The sequence below is a fragment of the Culex pipiens genome, chromosome 2, assembly GCF_016801865.2.
Source record: "Culex pipiens pallens isolate TS chromosome 2, TS_CPP_V2, whole genome shotgun sequence".
NCBI lineage: Eukaryota > Metazoa > Arthropoda > Insecta > Diptera > Culicidae > Culex > Culex pipiens.
The window spans coordinates 157,083,888-157,110,982 of NC_068938.1; the positions used below are offsets into that span (position 1 = coordinate 157,083,888).

General features: G+C 38.6%; 1 protein-coding gene across 1 annotated transcript in view; it reads left to right on the forward strand.

Annotated features, from left to right (window-relative positions):
• The window catches only part of LOC120414219 (uncharacterized), a 144,736-nt gene that overhangs the window by 60,705 nt on the left and 56,936 nt on the right, over window positions 1–27,095 (forward strand). Inside the window, exon 4 of the mRNA XM_039575326.2 lies at window positions 6,996–7,145. Coding sequence (XP_039431260.1) covers window positions 6,996–7,145 — 150 coding nt within the window. The remainder of the gene's footprint in view (window positions 1–6,995; window positions 7,146–27,095) is intronic.

Consider the following 27,095-nt stretch of genomic DNA (forward strand, 5'->3'; position numbering starts at 1 on the left):
TTAAATTCCAAATGTATGAAAAAGTCCCGATCATTTGATACCTATATTGCAACAAAAACTGAAATTTGGAATATTTTTTCCTAAAATAAGTAGTTTTGTGACATTTTTTAGTATTTTCAAAAAAAAAAAAATATTACATTCCCAATCTATGTAAAAGTCCCAATCATTTGATACCCAAATTGCAAAAAACTGAAATTTTGAGTTTTTTTTTCGAAATGCGTAGTTTTGTGATAAAGTTGAGTATTTAAAAAAAAAGTGTTACAACTTTCGAAAAGTATGAAAAAATCCCAATCATTTGATAACAACATCGCAAAAAACTTAAAATTTAAGTTTTTTTTTGAAAATACGTAGTTTTGTGAACATTTTCAGTATTTTCAAACTTATGACATTCGAAATGTATGACAAAAACACGATCATTTGATACCCATATTGCAATAACAAATATTTTGAGGTTTTTTAAGAGTAAAAAATTGCATTTTCAAAATACAGGAAAAATACGTATTTTTGTGAAAATTTTCATGTAACTATAATTACAATGGGACCGGGACCGTGGTGTAGGGGTTAGCGTGATTGCCTCTCAACCAGTTGGCCTGGGTTCGATCCCAGAAGGTCCCGGTGGCAAATTTTGAGACGAGATTTGTCTGATCACGCCTACCGTCGGACGGGAAGTAAATGTTGGCCCCGGACTAACCTAAAAAAGGTTAGGTCGTTAGCTCAGTCCAGGTGTAGGAGTCGTCTCCCTGGGTCCTGTCCTGGTGGAGTCGCTGGTAGGCAGTTGGACTAACAATCCAAAGGTCGTCAGTTCGAATCCCGGGGTGGATGGAAGCTAAGGTATAAAAAGAGGTTTGCAATTGCCTCAACAATCAAGCCTTCGGATACCTAGTTTCGAGTAGGAATCTCGCAATCGAGAACGCCAAGGCAATGCTGTAGAGCGAATAATTTGATTTTTGATTTTGATAATTACAATGGATAGAGCCATAAGCTCTGTGCTTCAATTATGCACGCCTCGGTTTTGCATCCCCCATATGCGGTGCTAAACCGAGGCATGACTGTATCCAAGCAACCAGAGGTACAATTTTCAATGTTTCTTAGACGAAATTGTAGTAACTTTTCTGAACTTTTCGAAAAAAATATTTTCAGGAAGGTAAAATTATTTGAAAATAATAAAACCTGTTTTTTTTTGGACAAAATTTAAACTTTGAATGGCTTTATGTTTTAAAAACAATGCTTTAAATTAAAAAAATGTAGAGTACTTTTCGATTGCAAATTCGATTTTACATACAATAATGACGTCAAACAATTTTAAATACAAGATTTAACCTTTTCAACAAAAATCACTACTTAAATAAAATCGTATCTCGTCAGAATAATGTTGATCCATACTTCTCAATGGCTTAAAAGTTGTGTCCCCTAATACACATTACAAATGAAACATTGAGAAATAAGAATTTAGGGAAATTGAATTTTTGTGAAAAAAGTTAATTAAGAATCATCATTTTTTTTTTCCGTGAACCTCTTTTTTCAGAACAGTCCTCATCAATACCTACAACTTTGCCAAAGACATCGAATCAATCAAAAAATTCCTTGAAAAATTACAGCTGTTTGAATATTTACGTACCATATTTTTATGAACAGATGCCAAAATTGCATGGATATTTGTATGGGTCAACCAATGACACAAAATTGCTTCTTTTGTGATAGAGAAAGCCCCCACAAAGTAAGAGCCAAATAAAAAATACAAAAATAAAAATTGTCGAAAACGGCCGAGTTCGTAGATAATTGCTCAACTCTTTCATATGAAATGTGGCAAAAATGCACGGAGTTTTTTCGGGTTTTATTGAATATCTCTGGATTGAAATTGAATTTTGAGGAGCTGTGAAAGTCAAAAGGAAAGGCATTGTGAGTTGCACAAATGGCGTTCTCAACAAAAAAATCTCCGAGAATAATCGAAATTACAGTCTACCTGAATCTCAGTTTCAGTTATTCATTTAACGTATAGCTCTTTTCTAATTGCACTGGACTTGTGCTCATTAAACCACTTTCCAACTGCAGTTCACTTCTACAGCAGTAGCTGCTAATGACAAGTCGCACAACCGAGCTTCACCTCATCACCAATTATCAGAGCTCGCTCTTCTACGATAGTCCAGCACACCTTCTGGAAGCTGCTGCGAAACGCAAGTAACTGAGGTTCTATTCCTCCGGGACTATTTATAGGATCCCGGACCGTGCAGCCGGACTTTGAGACATTAAAGCACGTGCCTCTTTTCAGCTCGTTTGACAAAACTATGCGCCAACTAGGCTGCGATGCATTTTGTGCCTTAACCACATCTCACTGAGCGTTGTACGCCTCAATTACTACCGGGCTTAATTTGCAGAATCGTCGTCGTTCTGCGTTCTGTGATTGCCATTCTGTGGCCCGCAGCAGCAGCAGCAGAATCTTCTTTATGTGCACAACAAATTTACAGCCCGACGAGCACTCGGGACACTCCCGGTCAAGGAAGCTAATCGGAGCCAATCGTTGGTGAAAACGGTCTCGGTGGGATTGCTAGGTGCTGCAGTTGGGATTGCGGCCAAGTTCAAGATTTCAGTCCCGACGACTTTGTAGCTACAAAGTTGCCACTCTACCAACAAGTCTGGTGTTCAATAGCTTGGTGCGATGAGCAAGCCCAAGAATTGGATGGTCTGGGCGTGGACGCGTGTTCTGTGACTGTTGGAAATGTGGGATAAATTTAAGGATTTTGGACAAAACATCTGAACTATAATATTTTCTACTATAAATTAAGAAATGCTTAAATATATTTACAGAACTGTATACTTTTCAACTCAAATTAAATTTGTATCTACCAAAAACAGCTCAAAATCCCACACAGTGGAAAAAACGAGAGACCCCGCAGCTGCATTAAAAGAGGTCCTTCGGAAGGCCAAAAGGGTGGAGGCCCCCGGAAGAAAAATGAAAATTTATTAGCACTTTGGCCACGAGAGTGGGGCCAAGCCAAGGTTCAGGGGCCCCCAGGGTGGCCACAAACCGACTGAAACTGACCGCAGGCACTCGCAACTTTATCTCTCGGTACGGAAAAGTTCACTCGTGACCAAACCAGAGGTGGATCCGTGGCAACTTTGGCACGTGCAAAAATCGGTGCAATTTATGAGCCACTTTTGCAATTCTTTGGCCTGGCGCGCGGGGTAATCTGGCCACTATTTAGTCGGTTCATAAATCAGTGATTTCCCAACCGTGGTGTGATGCTTTGGCGAGAGTGTGTTTGTGTGTGTAAAAGAGAGAGTGTGTTTGTATTTTGTATCCCTTTTATGTTTTTTTACCTCAAACCCCACATTGATTTATAAGTTAATTTGGGATAAAAACGCACGTGTGACGCACGCAAGACTAACATTTCAAAAGGGTTAAACATTCAACATTTCGTCCTTTTGAAATATTAGTCTTGATTAAAAAAATATATTTTTATTACAAAGATCGGAAAGTTTCACGAATGTTTCATTTTTTGACATTGAAAATGGGACCATTATTTGCTGAGACATCGGCATTAGAAAATGGTGGGCTGTTTGGATTGGACGTAGAAAACTTCAATTTTCTTATTTCTTATTCGCTAAGCCGCTGTATCTCAACAATCAGAGGTTCAATCTTCAATGTCACTAAGACAATATATAGCAAATTTTCTGAACTTTAAAAAAGGTCACTCTTAGTCAAATAAAAAAATAAAAAAATAAAAAATACTAATTGCCTCATGGTAACTTTTAAAAGAATCAAATTTTCAAAAATCACTATTTAAAAAAATCCAAAACTTGGAAGTAAATTTTATTATCACACTTGTACTGCCGCTCTAATCGAGTTCGTCCCATATGTAAAAACGGCCGATTTTTTAAAGTATTGCAAAATATTTAATGATTTTTATTTATGTTTCTTTTTATTTTCATACAAAATTTATATTTTGGCAACAGAATGCTTCAAATGAATAAAAAAATTAAATTTTGTTAGAAAAAAAATCTGAAAATGCATTTTTTTTAGAATTTAAAAGAATCAATTGTTGAATGATCTGATTTTTTTCCTTGTTTACCATTGCTTTTTTCTTGTTATATCGGAACTTTTAGCTTAGAAAAAGAGAAAAAAGTAAAAAAAAAAAGTAAATGTTTTCCAGTTCCTGAGGGGAACAACCTTGAAAAGTATCGGGGCTGGCATTTACAAAGCGGATTCAGTGGCAGTTTCATTCTCAACATAATGTTAACAAGTTAAGGTTAATATTAACATTCCATAGGGCGCCTACCTAAGGTGTCGTGATAAGGTCCAGTTTGTGACGATACACTACACAGCTAAAAAAGTAGTAGTTAATCCAGCTGCGTGTAACAGACCTGGGTGTAAAATAAATATTGCATTATTTTAAGCAATTTTATGTGATTTTACACTCTGAAATATGTAGCTGATCAGTATGGGAAACCTACTTGACCAAAATGTCAAGCTCATATATGCGTTTATCCTTACCGATTTACATCGGTCTGATGGCCGAATGGGCTAAGGTGCCAGTCCTTACTGTTGGTGCTGGGTTTGAATCCCGTCGGTTGCAACTTTTTTTTGTGTGTTGCAAAAATGTACAGGCAGTGTGTAATATTAAATGTTTATTTTGACGAAGGTGATGTGCATGCTTTTGCATGCAATTTTACCATTGGATTTTTTGCTGTGTACTTTCCCTTTACTAAGCAATTGATTCCAGTAGGGAAAAGATCACCAGTTGTGTTGGTCCGAGGTCCGGGATTTGAACCCCGATCTACCACTTACGAGGCGGAAGCGCTACCACTGGGCTACGAGGCTCGGTAAAAAAAAACTGAAGAAAAAAACAACTTTAATTTGTCGATATTTTTCAAATTGTTCATGGAAGCAGACCTTTCAATCAATAACAGACTTGAAAAAAAAAATTAAACTCAATCTTCCGGAATTGTTTTCGTTTCGAAACAAAACTTAAATTAATGGTTAAAAATAGCGGCAAATCATTCGATTTAATAACAAATCTTTTCTTTTTAAGTCGCTAAGACTAAATTGGTACATGCTTATCGAAAACTCGTTCAATTTTCAAAGTCAATTCAAAATATGTAGAAATTTTTTTCGCAGAGCTAGGAAATATGCATTTTTTCCCAAACTTCCCCTGATTGCCCGGATAACGAACAACTGTAATAGAGTAAATCTACGCCATCCGAATAATATCAAATTTAGTATTGGAGAAAAACTTTCTCAAACTATAAATAAATTTATTCCAAGCGAATAATAATCAATGCCAATTAACGAAGTTGACTTTATAGCTGTCGGCCACCATTGCTAGTACCAACCACTAGTGTCTTCCTTTTATCTACAAGGACTTCGCCGCCCTGGGCTCCTAAGTGTATGAAAGTATGGCACGGAGCGACGGCGCCGAATACCCATATTTACACAAAGAATTTTAGAGCGCCCACCGCGGGATTCGAACCGTCGACCTCTGGATAGTGAGTCCAGTGCGCGGTCCGATTGATCCACACGGGCGGGACAATTAAACTTTGATTTAAAAACTAACTTAATCCACCTATGTGGTTGACGCCTTCCTCACTTTTTACCAACAATGGGTAATTTGAGTGGTTTGGACACATATTTCAGCTTTTTTTTAAGATTCAGAAAAATAAGAACACAGATATAACTTAAGTGGTCATAACTCGAGACAGGGTTGCCAGATCTTCAATGTTGTGGACTCGTTGGAAAGGTCTCTTGATTACCTAATCAACAATGGGTCGGAGGATGGATGGATACATTTAATTGAGATCCGGCTTCAAAAAAGTACATAAATATCACTTAAGTGGTTATAACTCGAGACAGGGTTGCCGGATCTTCAATGTTGTGGATTCGTTGGAAAGGTCTCTCGATTTCCTAACCAAACAATGGGTTGCGTGATGGATCCGGTCATCATTTGCAGACATTTAATTGAGATCCGGCTCATTACTTAAGTGGTCATAACTCGAGACAGGGTTTCCAGATCTTCAATGTTGTAAGCTCTTTGGAAAGGTCTCTCGATTACCTAAACAACGATGGGTTGCGTGATGGATCCGGACATCGTTTACATGCATATAAATGAGATCAGGATATATGTGAAAACACATTTTTATACATAACTTTGGAACTAGTTATTGAAACTTCAAACAATTCAATAGCGATGTATGGGACCCTATACCAAGTCGATTGCAACTGGTTTGGTCAAAATCGGTTCAGCCAGTGCTGAGAAAACATTTGGAAAAAAAATTGTCACATAAATACACACAGATACACACACACACAGGCATTTGTTCAACTTTCGATTCTGAGTCGATGTGTATACACGAAGGTGGGTCTTCGAGCTTTTAATAAAAAGTTCATTTTTAGAGCAGGAGGAAGGCAAAATGAATTTGGAATAAAATTAGTTAAATTTTCAAACCGTCCAAAAACCATAAATGAAACTGTATTTTTTTCTTCAGAAATTTCGATTTATTGCCATTGTATTTTTTTTCATGGATTTGTTCCCATAAAAAAACCCTAATAATTAGGGGGAAAAATTAATTGAGTAAATATCAAATTTTCATATTTTTTTCGTTAGATGGATGGTATGTGTTCAGAATATATTCCATAACGTTTATTACGATAAAGGAGAATGGGCAAATTTGTATGGGAGCTGGTCCAAGGATGTACACGAACGGGACCAACTTTTTTCGAAAGATCTCGCCGAGACATGACAAAAAGTCTTCTGGACCAACTCTCTAAACCCCGGGGTTCAAAAGTTACAAGTTGTTGAAGTTTGAGGATTTTGGGTAAAAATGTACAAAAAATCTTATTTTTGCTATTTCTAAAATCATTCATAAAATCTCTGTTTCATTATGGATTTCGATTTTCTTGACTTCATTCGACGCGTATCAGCAAAAACTATGAATTCTGATATGTCTTAGCATGATTGGAAATGTATTTATCATCAAACTGATGCAATTTCCGCTTCCAGGTCCCATGCCCGTCTACAAAGTTGTCACCGCCGTTCCAGTCATGGTGCTGGACGAAGACCAGCAGCATAGCTCAACGCCAACACCAGCACTAGTTCCACCTCCACCGTCTTCAATCGTGGCTGTTGCATCCTCCAAAGAGAGCAAAAATGGTAAGTGCACTTTTAAAATTCTTTAAATACCGTATGCTTCAAGTTGAGATTGAAGAATAACATTCAAATCGCCTCACAGAAACCGCAATTTTTTTGGCAAATCACAACAAATTAATGGTGGGAAACCACAATTTCCACTTGACCACCCAACGAGAGAATGAGTTATTTGTAACCAAACTTCCACCACAAGCAAGGTGGGGATCAGCTGCTGATGTTGCTAACAAATTCAGTTCCGCACCCCTCAAAAATATGATGGCTTAATTCAACCACAACGGTCACAGTTGAATTTGAGGGCATTGACCCACGACCTCAATTTTGAGGATGACCTTATGGTAATACATTTTTTTACATTTTTTTAGTCGTATAAATGTAAACTTCAACATTTCAATTCAAAGCTCTAACGAAACCGTTCTCTCTCAAGCAAATCAGTCCATCGAACACGAACTCCACACACTCCAACGGTGTGAATGCCTGCCACACAGTTGAGCAAACAATGCTAAATGCCGCCAAGATCTAAACCACCTTGAACCGGGGCCCGACAGTTCGGACGGCGCGGATGATAACCGGTCCTGGCACTGTTCTACACCTGCCACTCTAGCTAGTCAGGGAGGTTGCACTTAAATCCTCCCTTAAACAGATCGCGGACCAATAATCCCGCACTTGGTATTGGCTTGGTCCGGGCTTACAAATGTCTTCTCACTCAAAACCGCCCCCCTGGCGCAGTTGGCTATAAATAAGCCATAAATTAATCACGGAAACCTGCTGCCACGAGAATTAACCGCTTTTATGCAAGTGAGTTCTGCAAATGGCAACGGTTCAATAAAACACAGTTCAATGGGGATGTGATTTTCAATAGAGGAATTTGCATTTAAAAATTAAACGTTTTAACTTATCTGATGTTTGATCTTACAAACTCTGCTATTGAAAAGACATAGATATTAAAGATAAGCATTATGAAGCTTTGGTGAAAAATAAATAAAAATCTCTAAATTGTATTTTGCACCAAAATCGAATTAACTTTATTGGCCTTTAAAAATCGCATTCATTCTTTTTTCAAATAAAATCAAATTTTCATTGATTGATTGATTTTATTTGTTGGAAAAAATAGAATACAAGCAACGAGAATTCAACAAACTATCACACAAAAGTTATCTTACAAGCAAATTAAAGGGTAGTAGCGTCCATCTCATTCATGGCACGTGGGATAACATTTTTGGTTATCCAAAGAACATTTTTTTGAATCTTTTAATTAAAGATGTACAATTGCAAGTCCGAAAAAAGCATCCTGAGAGAACTTGCGGTTAGATTACGCTTCAAGTCTTTTCTTGTCAATATTATTGATTGTAAAGTAACCCCGAAAATGTACAGCAAAAATAAGAGCCTACTGCGTTGCATTAATCGCAGAGACAGATTCTGTGAACGGACCACATTTCACAGCCGAACCAAACGCTCCGAATCAGTTTTGTGTGGTGTTTTAGTGTATATTTGGCTGGTAATTTTAATTTTTAGTGAGGAATTGAAATGTTGAAAAGTGGTATTGGGGAATATGAAAGTGGAGAAGGGATGGGAGATTAAATTATTTTATAATAGTACAACACAGGGAAATATAATCATTTAGGGGAAATATACCCATTTTAAGCCTAATAAGCGGCCGTGTTTGAATGATACTGGATAATCTGGAGTGGTCCTTGAAATTTACTAAAACCAAGTACACCAACGAGTAGAGCAACTTTATGTGAACTTACTTACTTTACTTTACTTACTTTTACTGCTCGTACAACCTCCGGGTCATGAGCTGTCTCCAGATGCGCTGCCACTGAACTCGGTCTTGGGCTGCTACTCTCCAATTCCGACTAAGAACTCCCACACTTCTCAGATCTTCCTCCACTTGGTCTAACCACCTCGCACGTTGCGCCCCCCTCCGCCGCGTTCCAACCGGCTCCGAATTAAACACCAACTTCACCGGATTGATAGTCTGGTTCGGTTGGCGCGCATCCAGCGCGTCCGGCATTCTTGCGACGTGTCCGGCCCACCGGATTCGGCCAGCCTTGGCGACCTTCCGAATACTTGGCTTGCAGTAGAGTTGCGCCAGCTCGTGGTTCATCCTTCTCCTCTATACAGTGTTCACACGCACGCCGCCAAAGATCGTCCTAAGCACTCGCCGTTCGAAAACTTCAAGCGCTTGCAGGTCCTCCTCGAGCATCGTCCACGTCTCGTGCCCGTAGAGGACGACGGGTCTTATCAGCGTTTCGTACATGGTACACTTTGTACGCCGGGAAAGGTGACCAGACCATAAGGTCTTGTGGAGTCCGTAGTAGGCACGACTACCGGTGATGATACGCCTCCGAATTTCTCTGCTGCAGTTGTTGTCCGACGTCACCAACGATCCGAGGTACACAAACTCCTCCACAACCTCGAACTCGTCGCCGTCGATCGTCACGCTCGGTCCTATGCGAGTCCTAAGGGACTCGGTTCCTCCTGCCAGCAGATATTTCGTCTTCGCCACATTCACCTTCAATCCAACCATATCCGCTTCCCGCTTCAATTCGGTGTACCGCCTGGCCACATCTTCGAACGTTCTGCCGACAATGTCCATGTCGTCGGCGTAGCAGATGAACTGGTTGGACCGGTTGATGATCGTGCCCCGCATGTTGAAGCCCGCCCGCCTCATAACACATTCAAGCCCAATGTTGAAACAGAGGCCGGAGATACCGTCGCCTTGTCGCAGTCCCTTCCGCGATTCGATCGGGTCGGACATCGCTCCCGAAATCTTCACGCTGCACCGTGCCCCGTCCATCGTCGATTTCACCAGTCTGATCAGCTTCCCGGGAAAGCCGTTCTCGTACATGATCTTCCATAGCTCTTCGCGATCGACCGAGTCGTACGCGGCTTTGAAATCGATGAACAGGTGGTGCGTCGGGATCTGGTACTCGCGACATTTTTGGAGGATTTGGCGTAGCAAAAAGATTTGGTCCGTCGTCGATTTCCCCTCCACGAAACCGGCTTGGTACGTCCCAACGAAATCCTTTGCTCGCTCCGACAGACGACAGAAGATGATCTGAGACAGCACTTTGTAGGCCGCGTTGAGAATAGTGATGGCTCGATAGTTCTCACATTCCAACTTGTCCCCCTTCTTGTAGATCGGGCATATTACTCCCTCTTTCCACTCCTCCGGTAGCTGTTCTGTGTCCCAGACCTTGACTATCAGCCGGTGTAGACAGGCCGCCAGCTTGTCCGGGCCCATCTTGATGAGTTCAGCACCGATACCATCCTTACCCGCTGCTTTGTTGTTCTTCAGCTTCTTGATGGCATCCTTAACTTCCCTCATCGTGGGTGCTGGCTCGTCCTCGCCGTCCACCATACCGCTGACGTCGTTTCCCCCGTCGCCCTGGTACGCCGCCTCTGGGCCGTTCAGGTGCTCGTCGAAGTGCTGCTTCCACCTTTCGATCACCTCACGCTCGTCCGTCAAGATGCCTCCGTCCTTGTCCCGGCACATTTCGGCTCGCGGCATGAAGCCAGTCCGGGATTGACTGAGTTTCTTGTAGAACTTACGCGTTTCGTTGGAGCGATACAGCTGTTCCATGTCCTGGCACTCCAACTCTTCCAGGCGGCGCTTCTTGTCCCGAAAGAGATGGGTTTGCTGTCTTCGCAACTGTTTGTACGACTCCTTGTTCCCACGGGTGTTGTGCAGCAGCCACTTGTCCCGCGCTGCTTTCTTCTCGTCCCAAATCGCCTGACATTCCTCGTCGAACCAGCCGTTCCGTCGAACTCGGTCCACGTACTCGATGGCGCTCGATGCCGCTGCGTTGATGGCTGCTTCCATATGGCTCCAGCAGGCCTCCAGAGGGGATTCGGCAAGCTCACCCTCGTCAGGCAACGCAGCTTCGAGTTCCCGCGCGTACTGGGTAGCGACCTCAGGATCCTTGAGCCGCTCCAGATTATACCGCTGCGGGCGACGGTACCGGATCTTGTTGACCTCAGACAGGCGTTGGCGCAGCTTTGCCACCACCAGGTAGTGGTCCGAGTCGATGTCCGCGCCACGGTAGGTTCTGACGTCGATTATGTCCGAGAAGTGCCGACCATCGATGAGAACATGGTCGATTTGCGTCTCCGTGTCGTTTGGTGATCTCCAGGTGTACTTGTATAGGGAGGTGTGCTGGAAGAAGGTACTACGTATGGCCATGTTTCGGGAGGTAGCGAAATCGATGAGTCGTAGGCCGTTCTCGTTCGTCTGCTGGTGAGTGCTGAACCTCCCAATAACCGGTCTAAACTCCTCCTCCTGGCCGACTTGAGCGTTTAAGTCGCCGATGACAATCTTGACGTCGTGTTTTGGACACTTCCTGTACTCGCGGTCAAGAAGCTCGTAGAAAGCGTCCTTGTCATCGGCGTCGCTTCCCATGTGCGGGCTGTGCACGTTGATAATGCTCAGGTTGAAGAATCGGCCCTTGATTCTCAACCGGCACATTCTGTCGTTGACTGGCCACCACCCAATCACGCGCTTCGCCATTTCACCCAGCACGATAAAAGCTGTCCCCAGCTCGTGTGTATTGCCGCCGCTCCAATACAAAGTATACCCACCGAATTCTCGGTGGTCCTTCCCCGTCCAGCACACCTCCTGCAGCGCCACGTCTTCGAGACCGCGGACCCGCAATTCGTTGTGAAGAATGCGGTCACTCCCATCGAAGTTGAGGGACCTGCAGTTCCACGTCCCGAGTTTCCAATCCCTGGATCCCCGAAAATCGGGTCGGCGATTGGATCTGCTCGCATCTGGAGCTCTCTGCACTACTGTTTTACGGCGGGTGCGTGTAGCCATCACCAACCTCCTGTCTCGCCGGAGGACCGTCGTGCCGGTACTGTTTAGAGTCCCACGCCGACACAGGGACTTTCAATCAGCCGCCCCTAACCTGGGGTACAGACGCTGTTTCGAGCCGCCCCTAACCTGGGGAACAGACGCTCGAGGAGGGGGGGGGGGGGTCCTAACTCTACCTGCTGTAAGCCGCCCCTAACCTGGAGAACAGACGCTTACCTCGACGATGGAGTAGGACACCGGTTTCCTTGAGCCGCCCCTAACCTGGGGAACAGGCGCTCGAAGAGGGGGGGGGGGGGGTTCCAACACCCGCTGCTGTCAGCCGCCCCTGACCTGGGATACAGACGCTAACAGCTTGCGAACACTCGAACTCCTCTTGATTCGAGCCGCCCCTAACCTGGGGAACAGACGCTCTTGGAGGGGGGCGGTTCTTGGTTGCGGCGGAGGGGAGGGGGGGCACTTCACTTTTTAATTCAAAATAATACTCAAAAAAAATTTTAAACCTTTTCTCCGTTTTCAAAAACAAATTTTGCACACTCCGCGTTTTCCGTGCCGCGCACTTGTGTTCGTTTTCTACCACACTACACTACTGCCGTACACCACGATCAACGTGGTCGAGGGACGACGACGACGACGTTCTTTCAAAGGCGCCCGGCTGCGTGCATTGTTTTTTTTCCTTCTGCTGTTGGCTTTGGCCCGTGGCCGATCACAAATTCGCGCACTAATTGCAGCCAAATTAACGACCGGCGAGCACGGATTTCACCGGCGTCTGGATCACTCAGTGTTCCGACGGTAAATACGGCCACTTCGCGACGTGGGAAAAAACAAAAATGTGAACATTTCTGTTTATTTTCACTCTTATTAAAAGTTATACTATTCCTTTTACAAGCATTTAAAAAAAATATTTCAAAAATGCATTCTAATCAGTCAAGTGCACTGGGCCATGCCCATTTTTCAATTTTCAGCTTAGTTCTTTTTTTCTTCCAGCGCTCTTTTGAGTCTGCTTAGTGCAACCAAAATTGATGAAATTTTAAGCGAATACTCACGAAAAGTAGCATTTATAGCGAAAGTTTCCTGGCAGCACTTGCTCACTCCAACAGGCGCTGCTGCAGCATGTTGGTGGTTTTGGTGGCCACCCTTTGTTCTTTATTTGCCTTCGCTCCTCGCTCGGTTTTCTTCAGCCTTCGATTGGAATGGGTATTCAAAATTCAAACGTCAGAAGACTTAGCGCAATTGTTTTTTTGATGGTGCTTGCTAATTATTTACATTTTTCGGGATTATTTTTCAAGTGAGTGACTAACTAATGTGCAAAAGAACGTGTTGCCGGTAGTTGGAAACAATTTTATATCTTAAGCGCTTTGAAATCGTTAGCGCAAGTGAAAATATATTGATGGTGACATTCGTTAAGCAGTTAACCTCGGATCTTGCGTGTGGATGTGTGTGCCACCAAAATGATGAGAAATGGTCTCGCAAAATAGAAATTATGATCAAAAGCGATAGAATTATCATTAATTCCAGGGAAGCTATTTAATATTTTAATTATTTAATAAAAATTACTTAAAATAACATTTGCACTGGATTTATTGCTATTGAAAATAAGTTGTTCTATAATTATTCAACAGTTTTTACTAAAATTCTTGGCGATTGTGTCACGTTCCCAAGAAATCCATATCCCAGAATGAACCGTTCCCCAGAAAAAAAATCCCCTGAATGTACCGATCCCCAGAAATATTTATCGTGATGATTGTTATAATTTCAAATTTCAAAAAAATCAAAATTTTCAAATTTCCCAAAAATATTTAAATTTTTAAAATTTCCAAATCTTTAAAATTTCCAAAATTTCCAAAATTTCCAAAATTTCCAAAATTTACAAAATTTACAAAATTTACAAAATTTAAAAAATTTACAAAATTTCCAAAATTTACTAAATTCCCAAAATTTTCAAAATTTCCAAAATTTCCAAAATTTTCAAAATTTCCAAAATTTTCAAAATTTCTAAAATTTCCAAAATTTCCAAAATTTCCAAAATTTTCAAAATTTCCAAAATTTCCAAAATTTCTAAAATTTCTAAAATTTCCAAAATTTCCAAAATTTCCAAAATTTCCAAAAATTTCAATATTTCCAAAAATTTCAAAATTTCCAAAATTTCAAAATTTCCACAATTTTCATAATTTCCGTGATTTCCAAAATTTCCACCATTTTCACATTTTTCCAAAATTTCCAAAATTTCCATAATTTCCACAATTTCCATAATTTCCAAAATTCAAAAAAAATATTTCCAAAATTACCAGAATTTTTAAAAATTTTAATATTTTAATAAAATTCAAAATTTCCAAAATCTCTTAAAATTTAAGATTTTCATAAAAATATGATTTTCGTAAATTTTCATTTTCTTACTTCAAAAATTTAATAATTTCTTTTCTTTTTAATTATGATTTTTTAATTTAAATTTTTTTTGATTTAATTTTTTTTTGAGAATTTTAAAAATGCTTTTAATTTAAGATTTTTTTAAGCTTTGGATTTTGTTTTTTTTTTTTGACTTACCATTGACAAATTACGATCGTAATATTTAGATCGAGAAATCTAGATTAAAAAGATTGAATAGATTGAAATATTTCACCCGAGTGCAATAATCACTCGGGCGTGATTATTAAATTATGTTGACTGACACGAGTTGAATTTTAACTTTAAAAGGGAGGAGGAGATCTTTCCCTTCTCTAAGGAAGGGAAAAATTTATAGCCTGCTGACACACGTTTAATTTTCCCTTCTTTGAGTAAAAAGTCTTGACCACTTACACAATTTTTAAAATTTGTTATTACTAGATTACCAGAAAGGAAACAAGAAAAAAAACTTTAAAGCAAAAATTCAACTCCTGTTAGCAGTTGTCACAAGTCGAGACAATTTTCGCTTCTCTAAAAAAGGTGAAATTCAACTTGTGTCAGAAGGAAAGGAAGGAAAAATTAGTCAATTATTGTAAGTCAGAAGTTATGGTTAGTCAAGAAAACTTTCCTCTCCAAAAAAAAAAAGAAAATTAAATTGTTTTCACCTTATTTTTTTTTTTGTAAAGTCTTCTTTAAAGCAATTCTGATAATATTTTTTGTTGAAAATTTAAATCATCATGCAAAATTATACCAAATAACACCCGTAATCCAATTTTAATTTTAAGAATCATTTTTCTTCTTTGTTAAATAAAAATAGCATTAACGGAAAAAAAAATTAAAAGAAATTGCCATTTATTCGGCATTTGTATAAAAAATTTAACTAAAAGAAGGGAAAGTTTCTTAGAATAAGAGAACGAGTAATAGCCAGAATTAACATTTTCTGTAATTTTCTCAAGAATTGTTGTCAAAAAAAAATTAATGAAAATTTCTTTACATGGATTAAATTACTTTGTTCAATTTTTATATTTTCTAAGAAATTCCAAAAAATCGAATCTTTGAAATTGCAGCATCAATTCCTAATATTTTTCGAGAAAGAAACTTTTCTGGGAAACGGTTTTCTGGGGAATGTCTAAAAGGGTTCAGAAAAACAACGTCAACTGAAAAATTATTGAATTTAAGGTGAAACGGGAATGCACAGCCATGTTGAAATGTAAGTTCTTTATGTTGCAGACGATAAATACAACGATAGCGATTTTCGATTTCAATTTCAGAAGGCAGGACTGACGTCACGATTTGTTTTTTGAGAAATCTCGATAACGAATTTGCACTTTTGGTGTATCTTATAGATGCAATGGCCCATTTAGAAGTTGCATAATTTTTGTTTTAAAAATTATTCCTTGTGATTACCAAACCACTTTTGAAAAACATCCAAATTGGTAATTAGTACTTTAAATTCGTCCACAGATTACCACAAATGATATTCATTAACCTCAACGGAAACCCGCTGTGGTCCATGATGTAATCCGACCATCCCATGTCATTAACGCCACCGACTTCCACACACTAACTCTGACGTCGACACACCTGTCAAAGCCGCCAAGATATTTGCACGCTTGCCGAATGGTGGCTTGACTACTTCCATATTTGTCCACGGCCTCTGGATTTTGTCGTTAATAATATCTTAATAGCATTAATTACTCGACAAACTTTGTACGACGTCGACGATGTGTCGCTGCCACCGCCGCGCGAATGTGTTTTGCACTATAAACAACCGATTTCCTGTTTGGGTGGCACTCGTTCGCTCATTCACGCTCCTTCCAACTTCATTCATTATTTTCGTTGTCACACTCTCTCGAACCAAATGAGCTTCCCCTTAATCCGCGGGAAATGCAAACAAGTGTGCCAATGGAGACCAACTTGTGGTGAAGATCCGCGTGGCACAAAAAAAAAATGGTGAAGTGAATGACACTTGAGAGGATTGATTCAACGCGCGGGGCTAATTTGCAAATCGACGTCACGGTCCTTTCATCAGCAGAAAGCTGACGCGCGCGTTCGGAACTCAACTTGATGGCGACTGTCCTCCGGTTCTCCGAAATTGGTCTGGTTGGTATGCGAAAGCAAAATGCAAATATGTAATTATAATTAGTTTTCATTTCCTCGGTAAATGAATGTTAGACAATGTAGTGGATTGATTTATACATTCAGAAGTCGATTAAATTTTCTTGAATTACTATCGTGATTTTTTCAGAAGTGTATGACTCTGAATTCAATCCCTGATTCTAGAGATTCCGAGTCCGACTCCAGCAACGACTCACCCTAGTTCACCGACTCCATAGTCATATTTTTTCAGTGAAATCAATATTTAATTAGCAAGTAACCATGAAAGCAACTGAACCATTCATCAACATTGAGCTATTCAACCTTGTACAAGGACGCATTCGAGAGATTGCAATCAAGAGTGGGCTCTCTACTCGATAATTCATCAAAGAACCATCGCGTGTCCGATCAACCAAACACTCCCACCACCCCCGTCCAATAACTGCCCTACCGCACTTGTCAATAAGTACGCGAGGCCCCAGGCGAAAGCGATATCAATAATTCCATTTGATTTCGTAACGCGCAGCGCGCAACTAAACTGCAACACACTGCTCGGATGAAGTTATCGACGAATGGTACTAAACAGAAGCACCCACTCGAGGTTGATACTTGAAGTTGCGCTTCCTGGGCGGCGGTGCCACTCCACGTTCCATTGGAAGTGTGGCTTCATGGTGAGTCTTTCGCATAATTTCCCACGACGAGCTGTAACTAAAGCCCAACTCGGTGTCGCGTTCTATGGCCAATGGACCGTGAAAATGTGTCGCCTGAAATCGGCAACCAATCTGTCATGTTCTTGAGCACTTTGTTGCGATTGTTTTCTGCACGTCACGATTAATTGCGCTAATCGATCACAACTGTTGTCACGCCTTTCTGGGTCGGCGATCTGTGGAAACGCCACCAGCATTCACTGTGGAATGTTTTCCTAAGATTTTGGTCTAAAGTTGGTTTGTAAGAATGTATATGACGACTACCGTAAACCGGGGTGCCTTTAAATGATTTAGAAAAGTTTTGCCTTCCTCACTGAGCTATAAAATCACTAGGAAAATAAACTTTTTAATTTGACCTCGTAGACCCTTGTTCATTTATACTTATCGACTCAGAATCATATTCTGGGCGATGTTGATCAAAAATATGCACTTGATTTTCTCGGTTTTGGCTAAACGAGTGTCAGATCGCCACGAAAAAGCCGTGAAGAGGGATGCCATTTTCTTCAAAGGCCACTCTGTTTGTTTTAGACAAAAAGTCTGTTGATATTTTGATTTTTTTATTCCTAATTATTTTTTATAAGGACCCCTAGGTGCTGCGATCACGTTACGGTTCATCCATACACCATAAGAGGAAGGCGCCAAATGCCTAAAGGTGGATCAAGTAACGTTTTTAATTTGTCATTCAGTTCTCTACGTTTTCGTAAATAAACTTTTTTATTTTTTTACATCAATTTAAGTTTACCCATGCATTCCATTTCAATTATGTTTTTTGAAGTTGTAGGCAATTTTAGGTTAAAATTGACAAAGAACGTAAATTTCTATACCGGAACCATCCATAAACCACGTGGACACTTTTTTAGGGATCTGTCACCGCCAAACCCCCCCCCCCTCGTGGACAATTGTCCATACATAAAAAATGTATGGATCGTGGACAATCACCTCACCCCCGCCCAAAGTGTCCACGTGGTTTATGGTTTGTCCCACCATTAAGCACATTTTATTGAAAAAAAAAAACACCTTTGCAAACGTTATTCAAAACAAGTTTCCTAATAAGACTTTATTAATCGGACTGCTGATTGTTGGGATAAAGCCTCTTAAAGTTTAAACTTTGCTGAAAATGTTGTTAAAAAATGAGCTTTTCACAGTGTTACTTACAGTATGTAAAAAAAAGTATTTACACCCCTTGGGCACCATGCATATTTTGTGATGAAACATAGATCTAAACAATTTAATGTTGACAGAAACCTAGTACTACGTTTTGTTCAGAAACTCATGCCAGACATTTTGCTACAAAAAGCTCATGAAAAGATGATTTCTAAAAAAAGTTATATAACAAATACTATTACGAAAATAAAAAAGGTGCAAAGAAGTTTGTACACCTTTCGAAAAATTAACATAAATAATGTTATTTAATGACAAATCACCATAAATCCAGTCTCCCAACTCCAAATATGCATCCTTGACCGATTAAAAAAAAAATTTGGATTGAATATAAAGTTTACTAACTACTTAGTATAAAAGTTTATTTAACTCTGCACAGCAAAAAATCCGATGGTAAAATCGCATGCAAAAGCATGCACATCACCTTTGTGAGCAAAAGCATGTAATATTGTATGCGAAAACGTGTAAATAATAAGCATGTACAAAAGAAAAATAAATTAATGTTGCACACCCCAAAAATAACATCAATCTGTTGAGAGTCATATCCCGATTACCAAGTCCGCGCCCAACCGTCTCGGCTATCTCACCGTCTTGTAAATGATGTGTCCAATGCCGATGTACCAGTAGGTTTTCCGTACGTCGTATACTGAATTAGCTTTTTTTTTTTTTTTTTTTAATTTATATTTATTCAAATTTCTTTTCCATGTACATTCATTCAATTAAAATATTATTGAGTGTCCAATCACAAACGATGACTTTTCACCTCAATTTTAAATACTAGCAACTTTCATTTATTCATGAAATATTGTAGCTTTCGCTATTCAGTGATTTCAAATGTAGGAGGTCCTACATGTACAAAAGGGAAAAGGGATACCTTTAAACTAACTTATAAACTATATAAAGAGCGGATCAATGCAGCTGAAGACTGCAATGATTTTTGTCGAAATGCATCAATTATCTTATTGGACATAACATCCAAAGTGTCAACTTCGGCTAATTGATGAAGTTCACTGGTGCTGAACCAGGGAGGAAGTTTCAGAATCATTTTCAGAATTTTGTTCTGAATCCTCTGAAGTTTTTTCTTCCTGGTTAAGCAACAGCTTGTCCAGATCGGCACAGCATAAAGCATGGCAGGTCTGAAAATTTGTTTATAAATTAACAGTTTATTCTTGAGACAAAGTCTAGAATTCCTGTTTATAAGTGGATACAAACATTTAATATATTTGTTACATTTAACCTGGATACTTTCAATGTGATCCTTGTAAGTAAGGTTTTTGTCAAAAGCAAGTCCAAGATATTTCACTTGATCCTCCCACTTTAAATTTACCTCATTCATCTTTATAATGTGATGACTTTTTGGTTTAAGAAAATCAGCCCTTGGTTTGTGAGGGAAAATAATAAGTTGAGTTTTTGCAGCATTTGGAGTAATTTTCCATTCTTTCAAATAAGAATTGAAAATATCCAAGCTTTTTTGTAATCTTCTTGTGATGACACGAAGGCTTCTGCCTTTGGCGGAGATGCTTGTGTAATCAGCAAAAAGTGATTTCTGACATCCTGGGGGCAAATCAGGCAAGTCAGAAGTAAAAATATTGTATAAAATTGGACCCAAAATGCTTCCTTGAGGGACGCCAGCACGTACAGGTAGTTGACCAGATTTGCTATTCTGATAACATACCTGCAGAGTACGATCCGTCAAATAATTTTGAATAATTTTCACGATATAAATCGGAAAATTAAACCTTTTCAATTTCGCAATCAAACCTTTATGCCAAACACTGTCAAATGCTTTTTCTATGTCTAGAAGAGCAGCGCCAGTAGAATAGCCCTCAGATTTGTTGCTTCGAATTAAATTTGAAACTCTCAACAACTGATGAGTAGTTGAATGCCCAAGGCGAAATCCAAACTGCTCGTCAGCGAAAATTGAATTTTCATTAATGTGCGTCATCATTCTATTAAGAATTATTCTTTCGAATAATTTACTAATAGATGAAAGCAAACTAATGGGCCGATAGCTTGAGGCTTCAGCAGGATTTTTATCCGGTTTCAAAATCGGAATTACTTTGGCATTTTTCCAACTACTGGGAAAATATGCCAAATCAAAACATTTGTTGAAAATTTTGACCAAGCAACTTAAAGTTGCTTCAGGTAATTTTTTAATTAAAATGTAAAAAATGCCATCCTCACCAGGGGCTTTCATATTTTTAAATTTTTTGATAATAGATTTTATTTCATTCAGATCCGTATTAAAAACTTCATCTGATGAAAATTCTTGTTCAACAATATTCTGAAATTCTATTGAAATTTGATTTTCAATAGGACTCAAAACATTCAAGTTGAAATTATGAGCACTCTCAAACTGCTGAGCAAGTTTTTGAGCTTTTTCCCCATTAGTTAATAGAATATTATCACCATCTTTTAAAGAAGGGATGGGTTTTTGAGGTTTCTTAAGAACCTTTGAAGGTTTCCAAATAGGTTTGGAATAAGGTTTAATTTGTTCGACATCTCTTGCGAACTTTTCATTTCGCAGGAGAGTGAATCTGTGGTCAATAACCTTTTGCAAATCTTTTTGAATTCGCTTCAGTGCAGGATCACGAGAACGTTGATACTGTCTTCGGCGAACATTTTTCAGACGAATCAGAAGCTGAAGATCGTCATCAATAATGGGAGAATCAAATTTGACTTGGACTTTAGGAATAGCAATATTCCTAGCATCCAAAATTGCATTAGTTAACGATTCCAAGGCTGAATCAATATCAGCTTTGGTTTCTAAAACAAAATCATGATTTAAATTATTCTCAATATGATGCTGATACCTGTCCCAATTAGCTTTGTGGTAATTAAACACAGAACTATTGGGTCTGGTAACTGCTTCATGGGAAAGTGAAAAAGTTACTGGAAGGTGATCAGAATCAAAATCAGCATGAGTCACTAAAGGACCACAATACTGACTTTGATTTGTCAAAACCAAATCAATTGTTGATGGATTTCTAACAGAAGAAAAGCAAGTTGGCCCATTCGGATATAAAACCGAATAAAGACCAGAAGTGCAATCTCTGAACAGAATTTTACCATTGGAATTTACTTTTGAATTATTCCAAGATTGGTGTTTGGCATTAAAATCACCGATAATCAAAAATCGAGATCTATGCCGAGTAAGTTTATTCAAATCCCCTTTGAAATAATTTTTATTTTCCCCAGTGCATTGGAAAGGCAAATATGCAGCTGCAATCATAATTTTCCCAAAAGAAAATTCAAGTTCAATGCCCAAACTTTCAATAACTTTTAACTTAAAGTCACGTAAAGTGCTGTAAGTCATACTACGGTGGATAACTATTGCAACTCCACCACCATTTCGATTCATTCGGTTATTAGTTATAACTTTATAATCTGGATCACTTTTCAAATAAGTGCCAGTTTTTAAAAATGTTTCGGTTATAACAGCAACATGCACGTTATGAACTCGTAAAAAGTTGAAAAATTCATTTTCTTTCGCTTTTAAAGAGCGAGCATTAAAATTCATAATATTGATGGAATTACTTAGATCCATGATTAAACTTCAGGGTAAGAACAACATCATTCGCAAATTTTAATCCAATCTGGATTGCTTCCATCATGGATGTAGCATTACTCATTGTTTGAATCAAACCAAACAGTGAGTTTTGCAAAAAAGTCATTTTTTCAAACGTAACATCGCCGAGATCAGAAGATCCCAAAGCGTTGCCAGCAGAAAAATTTTCAAATGAGATTTGAGGTACCTGCCCAATTTCAGAAAGATTGGTAGAGGATTTAAAATTCGTGGATGAAGCCGAACCCGAAACGACGTTAGCATAAGAAATGCCATTGTTGTTACCTAACTTTTCCACGGTAGGGGTATTTCTAGAATTGTTCGAGTGAGACAGCACGAACGTTTGATTTAAAGATGCAGGTACAACCTGACTTTGAGAAAATTTCGGTTTGGATTTCGGCTGATGCTTAGCACGAGAATCCAAAACCTTTTTTCTGATGGGGCAATCCCAGAAATTTGATTTGTGATTTCCACCACAATTTGCACATTTAAATTGGGTGACTTCTTTCACGGGACAATTGTCCTTGTCGTGAGAAGAATCCCCGCAAACCATGCATTTTGGAACCATGGCGCAATGATCAGTACCGTGACCGAATGCCTGGCAACGCCGGCACTGGGTCAGATTCTGGCCATTACTTCCATGTTTCTTAAAATGCTCCCACTTTACCCGTACATGGAACAAAAACTGAACTTTGTCCAAAAGTTTCAAATTGTTGATTTCATTTCTGTTGAAATGAATCAGATAAAATTGTGAAGTCAAACCAAAGCGAGAAATATTCCCGTTTGATTTTTTCTTCATTGGTATTACTTGGGATGGGGCAAAGCCAAGCAACACCTTAAGTTCGTTTTTGATCTCATCCACCGACAAGTCGTTGGAGAGACCTTTCAAGACCGCCTTGAATGGCCGAGCATTCTTGGTCTCATACGTGTAGAAATTGTGTTTGTGGTTTTTCAAATAACCAACAAAAGTTTGGTGATATTGTAAAGATTCCGTCAACAAGCGACATTCTCCTCTTCGACCAAGCTGGAACGAAACCTTCAAATTGCAAGTTTCCTTGCAATTCTTCAGTTGCGTTCGAAAGCTGGCCAAATCGGAGACGGAAGTCACAACAATTGGCGGAGCCTTTACTCGTTTCTCGACGGCAGAAGGCTCAGTACGAGGAGAAGGTTCCTTGTCTTCAGTTTCGGATAAAACACCGAAACTGTTTGTCAATGGAATTGGAGGATTGACCTCACATTCAGAATCAGAATCAGACCTCAGAAGAGGCTGTTTTCTTTTTCTGTTGCCGATAGCCGGTTTAGCGTTCAAACGCTTCACCGACGTAACGACCAAATCTTCAGAAGATTTGCGTTTACCTTTGTTTTGACGCATTTTGCAAGCAAAGTTCTCTTAAAAAGATGGCTTCGTTTGTAAAATACAACAAAATTTCAGGTGGGGTTAGTCTTGAAAAGACTGTTTAGAATTTTGGAAAATAACTCAGGTAGTCTTTAAAAAGACTGTGAATTTTGTTTTGAAATAACTCTGAGCTTAGGTAGTAAAAAATACCGCAGCTCTAGTGTCCGTTCACCACGAAGGTTCGCAAGACACTGATACTGAATTAGCTGCATACGATGTATGGGGAACATACAGCTACATCGGTGTTGATCCAGTTAACTTCACAGCGGCGAGATAGCCGAGATGGTTGGGGCGCGGACTTGGTAATCTGGATATAACTCTCAACAGATTGATGTTATTTTTGGGGTGTACAAAATTTATTTATTTTTCTTTTGTACATTCTTTTTATGTACACTTTTTCGCATACAATATTACATGCTTTTGCTCACAAAGGTGATGTGCATGCTTTTGCATGCGATTTTACACAGATTTTTTTTACTGTGTGGAAATTCTATAAAAAACTTATCTAATCTTAGTTTTGCAAACTTTTAATTCAACTAAATGTCAATATATTACCAAAGAATTGCTAAATAAACTTTTTGGAGTGGGTATTACACCGTTTTGGGGGTATTTGTATCGATAGAATAGATTTTTCGTTGGAATTTCGTACCAACCCGGAATTACGTCGTCGGAAAATGCGCCGGCATCCGAACCGGTCCACAATTCACAAGTTAACCTATGTGGAATCAGAATAAAATAAAATATAAAAAATAAAATTTCCGATCTTTTGATGCCCATACATCCAGGTTTTCTATAAAACCCACGTTTTTAGATACCTAAGCAAAAACGTTGTTATGGTTTCGTTTGAGCAACCTTCCAAAAATGTATGGAATTTCGTAATTTTTGTTCTCGTGGATCAAACTTACTTTTTGCCCAGGTATTTAAAAACGTAGGTTTTAAAGAAAATCTAGATGTTTTGGTATCAAAAGATCGGAAATTTTATACCCTTTCCGATTCCACATGGGTAATTCTCTACCAACTCACACGAAATCGGGAAAAGTTGCCCCGACCCCTCTTCGATTTGCGTGAAACTTTGTCCTAAGGGATAACATTTGTCCCTGATCACGAAAACGAGGTCCGTTTTTTGATATCTCGTGACGGAGGGGCGGTACGACCCCTTCCATTTTTGAACATGCGAAAAAAGAGGTGTTTTTCAATAATTTGAAGCCTGAAACGGTGATGAGATAGAAATTTGGTGTCAAAGGTGTTGATCCAGTTCCTCGTAGAAATTTGGTGTCAAAGGGACTTTTATGTAAAATTAGACGCCCGATTTGATTGCGTACTCAGAATTAAAAAAAAAACGTATTTTTCATCGAACAAAACACTGAAAAAGTTTTAAAAATTCTCTCAATTTCCGTTTCTCGACTGTAAAAAAATTTGGAACATGTCATTTTATGGGAAATTTTATGTACTTTTCGAATCTACATTGGGTAATTTTTTCAATTAGAAAAAAAATTCATTTAATAATTTCGTGATTTTCCTAACTTTGCAGGGTTATGTTTTAGAGTGTAACAATGTTCTACTAAGTTGTAGAGCAGACAATTACAAAAAATTTCATATACAGACATAAGGGGTTTGTTCATAAACATCACGAGTTATTGCGATTTTACGAAAAATTTGTCAAAAGTTTTGAATAAGTTGGTCGTCGTTGATCATGGCCGTTCATGGTCACCCGCGACAGACACGGACGACGAAACAAAGAGAATCGCAAAAAGTTACTTTTTCAAAACTTTTTTTCGTAAAATCGCGATAACTCGTGATGTTTATGAACAAACCCTTTATGTCTGTATATTAAAATTTTTGTAATTGTCTGCTCTACAACTTTGTAGAACATTGTTACACACTAAAAAATAACCCTGCAATGTTAGAAAAAACACGAAATTTTCAAATGAAAAATTGTGTTCTAAATGAAAAAATGACCCTTCTGGGTCAATGTAGATTCGAAAAGAACATTAAATTTAACATAAAATGACATGTTCCAAAGAAAATGGGAGAATTTTTAAAACGTTTTTAGTGTTTTTTTCGATGAAAAATACGTTTTTTAGGAATTCTGAGTACGCAATCAAATCGGGCGTTTAATTTTACATAAAAGTCCCTTTGACACCAATTATCTATGTCATCACCGTTTCAGGCTGCAAATTATTGAAAAACACCTCTTTTTTCGCATGTTCATAAATGGAAGGGGTCGTACCGCCCCTCCGTCACGAGATATCAAAAAACGGACCTCGGATTCGTAATCAGGGACAAAAATTACCCCTTAGGACTAAGTTTCACGCAAATTGAAGAGGGGTCGGGGCAACTTTTCCCGATTTCGTGTGAGTTGGTAGAGAATCACCAATTTGCAAACAAAAAGTACTTTTGGTTAAATTTTCATTAAGTGTACCGTGTTCGAGTTATAGCTTTTTTTAGGTAACTTTTCTAAAAAAAGTCGCAGTTATTTATTTTTTTTTTTTTGAATTAGTGCACATGTTTGCCCACTTAGAAAAAAATGATGCAAAATGGCTTCTTTCGACAAACTGAAAGCGCTTAACATCAAAAATTAAAAAAAAAAAGCTTTAGTTTAAAATGTTTTACAAATTCTCGAAGCATTATATGTTTATCCATGTAGATGATTCAAAAAGTGAATTGCATTTCCAGATTCATTGAACAACATTATTAAGATAAAATAAGTTAGAATATTTACGTATTTTTATCAGAGCTATTCATTATTAATCATGGGTTAATAACTGAATAACATAAAATAAATATTTTCTTTTAAATCGATTTCGGTTGCAGCCTGAAATGGTGTTGGTTTGAAAATTTGGTGTCAAAGGAATTTTTATGTGGATGCCTGATTTGATAGCATACTCAACATTTTAAAAACGTATTTTTCATTTAAAAAATTACAAAAATAGCTTCAAACATGCTGCTATTTTTCATTACTCGTCGTTTTAAGGTAAATTTAAAGTTATTTTCGAATAACCCGGAATGGTTTTTTTTTCCATTTAGGACATTTTTTTTTTATTTTAAAATTTCATGTGAGTTGGCGGAGAACTACCCAGATAAGACAATTGGTTTAGGTTTCTATGTTTCCCCACTGTACAGTATCACAGCGATCGACCTTCTGAAAAATGCACTGTTTTTTTATTTGCTTCATGTAATAACCCTATAGACGTTCGCCTCGTGATCCGATCCGTTCCGATCCGCGGATATTAACCGTATCTGTCTGGGCTTTTCGTGTTTGTGTTTGCTCGATTTTTTTTCCTGCACCAAACAATAACAAAAAATGGGAAAACGAAAACGAAGAAAAACGAAATAATCAAGAAATTCCATTGCAACGAGCGCGGGGTGCATATAAATAATATGCAAGTGTGTGGTTTCCCTTTTTGAGCTTGAGGGGAGGTTTGAAGTTGGAATTGTAAAAATAGACTCTTTGTTTGGAACCGGTGAGCTTATGAAAGTACGGCTTAGGGCCCTTTTAAAAGGGCGACGCACGTGCTGCTGGCTTAGAGAGTTGCAGGATTAAGTTGTTTAGGAAAATAATTTTGCAAAAATAATTCAAAATAATGTCATAGTAAATCAAGAATATTTTGCAATTTTTAAATTCTTGATTTTTACTTTGAAAACATATGTTTTGTAGGTAATCTTGTTTGGTATACTGTTCCTTGAAAGGATTGAAAATTGATGAAGTCAGCAGATAAGCTAATAACTTTCCAATAGCAGCACCGTACCTCCGCCCGCCCTTCACTGATTCCACAATGGTCAATTCTGTAGACCCTTGAGCACCCGGTGCACGCAGTACGATTACCGATATGAC